The sequence below is a fragment of the Callorhinus ursinus genome, unplaced genomic scaffold, assembly GCF_003265705.2.
Source record: "Callorhinus ursinus isolate GAN/ISIS: 27379988/994484 unplaced genomic scaffold, GSC_fseal_2.0 scaffold9, whole genome shotgun sequence".
Lineage (NCBI taxonomy): Eukaryota > Metazoa > Chordata > Mammalia > Carnivora > Otariidae > Callorhinus > Callorhinus ursinus.
In genome coordinates this window covers 4,160,601-4,171,021 of record NW_027397071.1, presented here as the reverse complement: position 1 = coordinate 4,171,021, position 10,421 = coordinate 4,160,601, and the positions used below count along the sequence as shown (strand labels likewise).

The window sequence follows — 10,421 nt, the reverse complement described above, 5'->3', positions numbered from 1 at the left end:
GTCATGGAAGGAACATGTCATTTGGAACCAAATAGATATGAGTTCAAATCCTGATTCCTGCTCTGCCATTTTATAGCTTTTTGACCTCGGGCAATTTCTACTTAACTTTTGGGATCATTTCTTTGCATACATTGTGAAAAAATGCTGTAAGAATTAAGTAAAATAATATATATAAAGTGCCCATATTGGGTATCGTTTATGGTAAATTCATAATAAGTGCTATCTCCCTTCTCCTTCTTCTCTTCTGTTCATTTAACATTCACTCAACAAACACTGCTGAGTGCCCACCATGAGCCAGACACTAACGTAGGTGCTGGCATACAGCAATGAAGAGAACATTTTGCCTTTGCCTTTGTGGATTTTACATTCTGTAAGGGTGTCAAACAATGGGCAATGTGTCAGCTGAGCGCTAGGAGAAAAACAGAGTAAGGAAGAGAGGTTAAAAGGAGTGCTCGGAGAGTGGGCTATGGAGGTCAGGGAAATAACTTCTTTCATAAAGTGTCATTTAAGCAAAGAACTAAAGGAAGTGAGTTCTTAGCATTAATAAAAGAACATCTCTTTAGCTATAGGGATCCATGTCATCTGCATTTTGGTTTTTTTTTTAAGATTTTCTAAAAGATTTATTTATCTATTTGAGAGAGAAAGAGAATGAGCACATGAGCCAGGGGGAGGGGCAGAGGAAGAGGGAGGAGAGGGAGAGAGAGACTCTTCAAGCAGACTCCACGCTGAGCTCGGAGCCCGACCCAGGCTTGGTCCCAGGACCTGGGATCATGACCTGAGACGAAACCAAGAGTGAGCCGCTTAACTGACTGAGCCACCTAGGCGCCCCTCATCTGCATCTTGAAGGAAGCAGGTATGAATATGTGATGGATAAATGAAAGAATGAATATTTCTCTTTGGGTGGTCATAGGGTTGTTTCAAGCTATAGAACCCTTACTAGTTTGCTTTAAACAGCTTTCCCATAGTTTCCTGTCAAACACGTTAACACCTTAGTATCCCATATTCTCCAGGGTCTTAGATTTGTCATTTCTTTGTGGAAAAGGGCAATGTGACACAGCAACCAAATAGATGGTTTTTTCCCTTCTGAAGGCCTATCCTGTACCCTGACAAAAGAAGTAGGGTAAGTCTTCCCATGGGCCCAAGCATCCCTTTTTAAGGAGGTCCAAGATGTTAGTCATTAGCTGTGAGAGGGGACAGTGGGAGAATACTAAGAGGCTTGTTTGGTCCTAGAGCAGACCTGAACCCCTACAGCCCCAGAACGAATTTATGCCTGCAGTTCAAACCAGGGGTATGCTAACAGCTCCAACACCATTTGAGAGAGTCAACGGACCAAAGATCAAGTAGTTGCAACACGATTCTGGTTATCTGGAAAAATTCTCTAGAGAAATTTTCTCAAGAGACCACAGCTGTGCTTTGCAAACTTTAACATGCCTATGAATCACTTGGAGGATCCCATTTAAATGTAACGAGCACCCAGGTGATGCCTTTGCCCGTGCTCTGGGGTCCGCATTCTGAGCATCAAGTCTCATGTGTCCACAAGCTTGACTGCACATGAGAATCACCCACGGAGCTTTTAAAAACTGTAGTACCTGGATTCATCCCTTACCCCATCACCAATGAAATCAGTATCTGGGGGGAGGAGACCCAGGTACCAGTATTTTTTTTTAAGTTTTATTTGAGAGAGAGAGAGAGAGAGAGAGAGAGGAAGAGTGCACATGTGAGTGGGGGGTGGGGGGTAGGGCAGAGGAAGTGGGAGAAAGAGAATCGCAAGCAGAATCCCCTCTGAGCAGAGTCTGATGCAGAGCTCAATCTCACGACCCTGAGATCATGACCTGAGACAAAACCAAGAGTTGGAGGCTCAACCACCTGAGCCACGCAGGCGCACCCAGGAGCCAGTATTTTTTTAAAAACTCTTGGTGATTCCAGTATGTAGCCAAGGTTGAGAACTATTACAGTTGGCCAAGAACATGGTCTAAATTTCAAGCAACAGGTAAAGAGAATTAGCATTTGATAAGCACTGGGTATATTTCAGGCACTCGTTTAGGCATTCTACATAGATTAATCTCCTAAATAGTAATCAGCATAACAAAATAATATCTGATTCGTGTACAGCTTCTTATAATTTTGTAAGAAATTTTTATTCATGTGCTTTCATTTAAGTCTTTTAACTCACTGATAGAAACTACATGACTGGTTTAATAGATGCGTGAAATGAGGTGCCTAGCCATGACTTGCTCTGGATCAAGAAGCAAGTGTAAGAGAATTTCAGGCACTCCGAGCTCCAGTTGTCTGCTTTTCCTGAGCATGGCTCCCTCATCTGAAGTTGGATATAAGAGGACGGCCATGCTCAGAAAATGCACGAGAGTCATGTCAATGACATTGGGCATACTGCAGGGTGTAAAGAGGTTGAATCACTCACTCCCAGCCAAAGAGATTTCACTGATATGCAAATTGATTAGGAGACTATGTTCTGAATAGAGAAGGGAGCTCAGTCTGTTAGGGACCTTGGTAGACTGGGAGCAGCAGTATCAAGAGACTTCCTTAAATAGCAACAGAACCCAGAGCCCTACATTGACCAGGATTCTGATTCTTGATTCTGCTACAGATGGTGAAACCAGCCACCCCACCCCCCACAGGGCCTAATGAATAATCTGTGCCAGAATCACCATCAAAAATTATTGAAAAATAATCTGTTTACCAGCACTGGAAAATTGGTCATAACAAGCTGTCTTCCTACTGGTAAACAGGCCATTTCCAATCATTTTATGTGATGATGCTGTATTCAGTATCTAAGAGGGCCTAGGAGAAAGCAGGTTGTATGTGGATGGCAGCAGCTTTTATGTGGTGAGCGGAAGTGAGACCTCCTTAAGCAGGAAGAACAGAAGGTCTCCACAGGTGGATGCTGAGGAGCAGCCTCTGACCTCGCACCCTAGCTGAGGTCTGTTGAAAAATACCAGGAGCACTGGGTCAACCTGCCATGCAACTACCAGGATGGTGTGGCTATTCCTGCAAGACCCCAGGCTGCCTGCCCATCTAAGGGACCTAGCTCATCCTAAACAACCGAAGCGGTGGTCACCGATCACAATGAGGAAAGCACAGCTCGTTCATCATCTGTTCACTGACTCATTCATTCATGTATTCATGCTAACGTGACTCAGAGTCCGGTAAGAACAACGGATATTTGATGAATTGATATTTCTGTTCAGGGATTCACATTACTTATTTTCATGTTCTAAAACATTCCATAACTTGCCTGAGAAGATCCCCCATGGTTTCTCCCAATCCAATAAATGCATATTGGTTACAGGCTGGCCTATTTAGTCGCTCCAACAAAACACATGTACACAGTTAATAGTACCAACTTTGAACATGAGATGTGATATAGAACGCCCAGAGATCCTACAACCGAGGTCCATGCATGTCTCCTTTCTCCTTTTCTTCTAGAGATGTTGGGGTAGCAAGACATTATTTCTATATGAGCATGAAGCTCACTAGGAAAAAGTTTTGGTCCTTTTTCCTTTCTTCTTAGTCAGGCTGGAATGCTGTTTTCCTGGAAGGGGAGTGGTACAGAGGAAAGGAAGTGGGCCTTGGACTTGGGGATAATATCTGTGTGAAGGCAGGCAGGGCAGGAAGAAGTAAACAGTTCCCATACCCGGGTTGGGTGTTTAGCATGCCATTTCCAGGGAGCTCAGGTATTCCTAATGTGGATGCCATATAGCTTATGCACAGCCCGCTCAGACTCCTTCTGCCATCCAAGTACATTTCTGCCACATTGTCACACCCCCAGATCATTCATCCAGCTGTGTTTTTGACTCACAATCAGATTTTGGTCCTTGACCATATGAATTTGATTCCATTTGCTTTTTCCACTTCTTCTATCACCAAGTTTTCTTTGAATTCAGGTTGCCCCCGGGAAGCTTCCAATCCAGAGGGAGAACTTTAACATATGTCTCCGTGGAGAGAAAGAGTAAGTTAGAAGGAGCTGGAAGGAAACTGGAAGCACCCTTCAAAGATAGACTGCACTGTGACTGAGAATGTGGAAGGGGCCTAGCTCATGAATGGCGTGGGCAAAGTGGCTGAGTGTATCAAGCACAGACTCAGCAAAGCCTTGGAGATCAGAAGGAGAGCTGCACATGGGGGGCAGACATCAAGAATCTGTGAGCAAGGGCAAGTCCTTCCTGCTCTCTGGGGCTTAGCTGGCTGTGAATAAGCAACATGGCACCATGTTACCAGTCCTAAGCTCTCTGCAAGTGGCCTGGTGTCCTCAGTCTGTAAAGAGATGGGGTTAGGCTGGGTGGTGTCTAAAATTATCACTGCAGAGGGGAGTGTGGGCTGCAAGTTGCCAATAGTTGTTGCGTACCTTCCATGTGCCTGGAAGGTACGTGACATGCTCTTGCCATGCTAACTCATCGTCACACCACCACTGTCTCCACCTTACAAACAAGGAGCCTGAACGCAGACAGATTTCTTCCTTGGGAACTAGACCCAAGTCTATCTGATTCGGAAGCCCATGTTTTGGAGCATACCACCTCTCAAGCGTTCCAACCTGAAAGAGATCGATGACGTTGGAGGACTCCCTCTGGCAACACATGATAGCAGCAGTGGATTGCACTACAGTTTCAAGGGGGAAGTAGAAGCAAGAAACAAAAGAGCAAGGAGGAATTGAAATCATTGGGCAGATCCCCCTCTTGGGTCTGAGTTCTGTGATGCTAATAGAATTTGGCCACTGCGGTGTAACTCCGTGTACTGTCTTGACAGCATATAAAATTGCAACTCCCTTTATAATGGTATTGACACCTCAGTAGAAAACTGGCGGAAAGGCACAGAAAAATAATTCATGGGAGAAAAAAATGTAAATGGCAGATAATTTTATGGAAAAAATTCCACCTAGCTAAAAAAAAGTCAAAGAATTTCCATTAAAACTATACAACGAAAATCTAAACAAAGATTTTTAAAACTCTGAAAAATGTGTCAACATCCCAAATAGGCCAATTGTCTTAAAAATATGCATGGTCATACAATAGAATGCTAGGCCAGCATTAACATTATGTTTGTCAAGAATATAAAACTCTGTAATGACACAAGAATACTCACAATATATTGAAATGAAAAAAGCAGGAAACAAAACCGTATAAATGGTACAAACCCATTGAAAAATGTATGTTTACATATAGACAGAAAATATGGGAGAGAAATCTCTCAGGATATGAACTGTGTTTCTTTCTGCATCGATTTCTATTGCCTTTCTTTTTCTTTTCCATGTATTCTGACATTTCTCAGTGAGTATGTGCTATTTTGTGGATGAAATGCCCAACCAGGAATCAGGATTACCAGCTGCTTGAGTCCCATCACTACAAAGCCACAACTCTGAAGTAAAGAGTTCAGAACAATCTAGGTGGTTCTCAAGGCAACATTTCATCTGACATGTCATTCATTCAGCAAGCCTCTACAGAACACCTCCACCAAACTATGTACCCTGCATCACCCCTGGTGCCTTCCAGAGCTGGACCACACCACCCCTGGTGCCTTCCAGAGCTGGACCACACCACCCCTGGTGCCTTCTAGAGCTGGACCACACCACCTCTGGTGCCTTCTAGAGCTAGACCCAGCCAAACTGGACAGCAGTTTGAGCTTGGTGCCTCCTGGTGTCATTTTACTGGCCCTTTTTCTGCCCAAGCTTTTAGTGAACTTACATTGTTTCCCTACTTCCCTTCCGCTTATCAAACCTTGTTCTCACTCAGGACTCAAACTTGGTCGGAAGCAGGTACAAGTGATTGGCAACATTTTAAAGGACTTGCCCATAGGGCCTTAACCAAGTAGGGACAAAAACCCTACCCTAAAGGAATGAGGCCCTCATGGCCAAATTTTAGGAAAATCTGGTGAGGAAATACTTGATTGCTCTCAGAATCCTTGCTCTTGCCGTTCCTTCCCCAGCCCTTGCTTATTGCCTGGTAAATTCTACTCATTGTCACAAACCAGTTCTTCCTTGTCATGCCTTCCACATCTCCGCCAGAGAGCCGGGCTTTTGCTCTTTGAGCTCCCAGAGAACCTTAGAACTCGCTTTACTATTACAAAGACCCCCTTGCACTGTAGCTTTTTGTTTGCCCTTCTTCCATAAGGGATCCACAGCAGGATATCTAACAGCTAACTAAACATCACCTCATTTGGTTACAGCAGTATTGCAATGCAGGGGCTAAGACCGCCTTCGCCTGCACTAGTTGAGTGACCCTGGACAACTTACCCTCTTCTGTGCTTCAATATCCCCCTCTGTAAAATGGGGATAGGAACTATGCCTATGTCATAGAAATACTGTAAGGATTCAACACACTAACATACCCAAAGTGCTTAGAACAGTCTCCGTACACAGTAAACATCCAATAAATATTATTATTATTTAATTATTTCTTACACGTATATGATGATTATTTTTCCCTATTTATAGATAAGAGACTCAGAGAAATTAAGTAACCTACCCTATATCATGTGCCCAGGAAAGGCAAAGCCAGAATATAAGCTAGATCTCCTGACTCCAAGTTCTGTGTCTTTCTCCCCCTGATGATGTCCACTTCACTTTTACAGCCTGTGGGACATCACCTATGTCCCATCGGTGTCTGCCAGGCACTCTTGGATCAAAGGTGTCTGAAGGGATGGTGAGCCCAGGGGAAAGTCCCTTCTCAGGTCTACTTGGCCCTAGGTCTTTGGGGGAGATATGTTCTTTTTTTTTTTTTTTTAAAGATTTTATTTATTTATTTGACAGAGAGAGACACAGCGAGAGAAGGAATACAAGCAGGGGGAGTGGGAGAGGGAGAAGCAGGCTTCCCGCCGAGCAGGGAGCCCGATGCGGGGCTCGATCCCAGGACCCCGGGATCATGACCTGAGCCGAAGGCAGACGCTTAACGACTGAGCCACCCAGGCGCCCCAGGGGGGAGATATGTTCTTGAGGGAGTGTGTGTATGTGTTTTAATATGCTGGGGAATCAGAAATGGGAGGTCATTATTGTATTGGCATTTTTTTTTGAGTTCTAGGCTACCAGACAGTGATGAGCATATAGGGTAGAATCCTTATGACTTCAATGAACTTTTTCAGAAAAATGTCTCTCGATAACTGAGTAGGGCAGTTTGAAACAGAGGTGATGATGTGAGCGAGGATTTCAGGGGCTAAGCAGCAGCTATGCTATACACCCTGGTTTTTTCCAGCCTCTGATGTTCCCACATATAGTACAAAGATCTAAAAACTGTCCCTGCTTTCTCTTTGCTTGCAACCCATAGAGGGAACTGAATTTCCACTTCCAGCCCCCAGGATAAGCCTGAGGAAAAATATGATGGTAGTGATGATATTTTTAAAATGCTTAGCTCTTTGTCAACCCAAGCTCTCTGTAACAACCACACCACCCTACAGAAGAGCTCTGAAAATAGGTGTTTGTATGATGATCAGAAGACACTTAGGATTCTGAAGTACTTTTTAAATTACCAAAGATATTTTACTATATTTGAGATGGTTTTCACGGAATTTATTAGAATCTATTTTGGAAGGGGGATTCAAATCTACATGTGTTTGATATATGGTAACTCTGTCAATCGAAGTATTTGATTAAGCTGAGCTTTCTGATGTGCTAGTTAATAAGCTGCTGTGATTTCCAAATAGCCCTGTCCCCAGGTTTATGCCTGGGTTGAGCATGGGGCTGAGAAGGCATCTTGGTGACTACTAGAATTCCTGGCATTCACAGGTGCTCCCGAAGTGTAAGCAACCTTACACTGTCCAGGAGGTGCTGCAGGAATCAGCCTTGGGGCATTCACCAAGGATTATAGAATGGGCCCCTGTGCCAGGCTCACAAACAGGCCATGTAATGCAGATAAAATAAGAACTGACTTCAGCATCTGCCCTGAACACACACCAAGAACTTTCTGAGGAAAAAAAAAAAAAATCCCCGTTAATTAACGTGCAGCTACAGATCTTCACACATGTACTCTGTGCAATGTTGACTGACCCCAAATCACAAGAGGCGAAGATCACTTTGTGATATTCCCCATCTGACCCATGGAGGGAAGCAAGGTCAAATGCCTCCTGTCTCTCCAGGATTGTGGGGAAACTTCAGGGAGCAGAGGCGGGGAGTTAGCACAACGGATGAAACCCACAAATCATCTCTGAATTGCATTTCAGCCAGGCTTCTCCATGATAGCTTTAACATTATCTCAGAAAAAGAGTTGCTTGGGACTATTGCCCTTGAAAAGTCAAGAGGACCATCATGTGACAGAGTTTAAGTCAGAACTGTGCCTTGTACAACACGTCTAATTGCCCTCATTTTCGGAGCCGGGACCCACCCTTTGCTCTTCCCACAGCCCAGCTTTGCAACAAGAATATCTTCAGATGCAAACCAGACTAAAATGCAGCCAGACTTCAGGACAGAGTCTCCGCACCCGCGTTCCCGCGTCCCAGCCGCTGGTCAGCCTGTGCTCACTGGGACAACGTAGTCAGCAGGCCCCCTGCTTACCTCGAGCACAATTTCTTTCAGCTGGAACTGTTTCTGTGCGACTTTGTCGGAAGACACGGACTCGTGGTAGTAGAGGCAAAGCATGCTGTATTTCTTCAAAACCTGCTTGAAGTTCTTCTCAGTGAGACTTACCACGCGGTCCTTGCCATCATACGTGGGGAAGTTGAGCCCCTCTTCTGCCTGGCAGGAGGACAGCAGGTAAAGCCCCACGATGAACAGATGCGTTCTCTTCATCTGGGAAAAGTTTAGTTTTACTTTCCCAGAAAGACTGAGTACGGGAAAGCAGACGGAAGACTCTCAGAGGACTGGTTGAGGGAAGTAGGGAGCAGAGAGGCGGATTTGGTCCCTCCCCTCTGTCCCTTCTGGGCCTGAGGACTGACTCCCCACCGCCTGGGCTCCAACTAGCAGTACTCGTGGGCTCAGGACACATGCGTGCGGAGACTGAGGGCCAGGCTGAGCGGCCAAGCCCCAGATACCTCGCATAGCTTGGCCCAGCCCCTGTCTCATCAGGAACTCCATTTTTAGGATGCAGTTGTTTCAGGCTAAAAATAAATCATGCAATGAATAAAAAAGTTAGATATGACTCTGTTGAGGGATTCGCTGATATAGTCTGTCAGAGTGGCGGAAAGGGAGGAGGCAGGAGGGAAAGCGGGAACGCGTGCACAAGAAATAAGGAGGCCAGCAAGGTCAAGGAAGAGAAAGAAACTCAAGAAGGAGGGAGAGAAAATGAGAGTGGGACAAGCCAACGAAGATGTCTGCATGTACACAGGGCCACCCAGACCACAGATTGGTTCAATTACCATAGGGAGAGAATTCAGCCTGTCCCCTCCTGGCAGGCTGCTTGTTCCCTATGTGCACTGCTCCCGCAGGAGCCAAGTGCAGCCCTGAGGTGAGCTTCACATTCTGCACCTGCCTTTCCCTGCCTCCCATCCTCTCTTCTTAGGAACTGGGCCCTGGCTGGCCGCTGTGCCATGCATGCTCATGTGGCTTTGCCAGGCACTAAGCCAGGGATTTAGGGGCACCCTTCCTGCCAGCCTACCCAGGGCCACAGTTCCTCTTGATTTTGGCTTAGGTTGTGATCCCGAGGGTCCTGGGATTGAGCCCCACATCTGGCTCCATGCTCAGTGGGGAGTCTGCTTGAGTTTTTCTCTCCCTCTGCCCCTCTCCCTGCTCACACACTCTCTCTCTCTAAAGTAAATAAATAAATAAAATCTTAAAATAAAATTTTAAATATTTTAAATAAAAGTTCAACAGTCTTCCTCAGGAACCCTCTTAGATTTTTTGCTACCACCTCTGTACCTCTGTCATTTTTTTTTTACCTTAACCCCTAATGTATCATTTTTGCCCCTTTCCTCTTCATTAAAGACTGACTGGTTCACAAAGCCTAGAAGTTGGACGGAGAGCTCCAGTCCCCATCCGCGTTTTAATGGCTGAATGCACTTTGGAGGGGGTCACTCCCTCTCTCTGGTTCTCAGTTCCCCCTCCCTTGTCAAAAGGGGTAATTATGACTCTATTGTAAGGCTTGGAACATAAAGATGGAAAAGCATTATAGGAAGCAGGTGCCCAGACGTGGTAGCTATCATACTTTCTTTTAATTCTTGCTGGAGATGGTGGAATATGGGTTATTATAATACTTGTCAATTTCTAATAATAATGGTTTGTGAATCCTTTCTTGTCCATTTTCTCCTTGACTCCAGCAGGCAACTGGGACAGAAGTGATATGTTCATTTCACAGGTGAGCTAACTGAGATTCGGAGAGATCAGCAACTTGTCTGAGATTGCCTTACTAACTGCCAGCGTGAGGATTCAGGAGTCTGGTGTTCCTGGCCGCTTTAACTCCAGCTTGGGGTGGTTCCCTGCGAATACCCCTTTTCTTAAGTGGCTCCTCAACCATCTCTTCCATTCAAACAATATTCCAGTCATGTCTTTC

General features: G+C 45.2%; 1 protein-coding gene across 2 annotated transcripts in view; it reads right to left on the bottom strand.

Moving 5' to 3' along the window:
* Positions 1 to 8,922, bottom strand: part of CASQ2 (calsequestrin 2) — a 67,655-nt gene extending 58,733 nt beyond the window's left edge. For both annotated transcript variants that reach the window (XM_025872607.2, XM_073896079.1), the window contains exon 1: positions 8,492 to 8,922. In XM_025872607.2, coding sequence (XP_025728392.1) covers positions 8,492 to 8,725 — 234 coding nt within the window. In that variant the 5' untranslated portion in view covers positions 8,726 to 8,922. The remainder of the gene's footprint in view (positions 1 to 8,491) is intronic.
* Between the last annotated feature and the right edge of the window lie 1,499 nt (positions 8,923 to 10,421).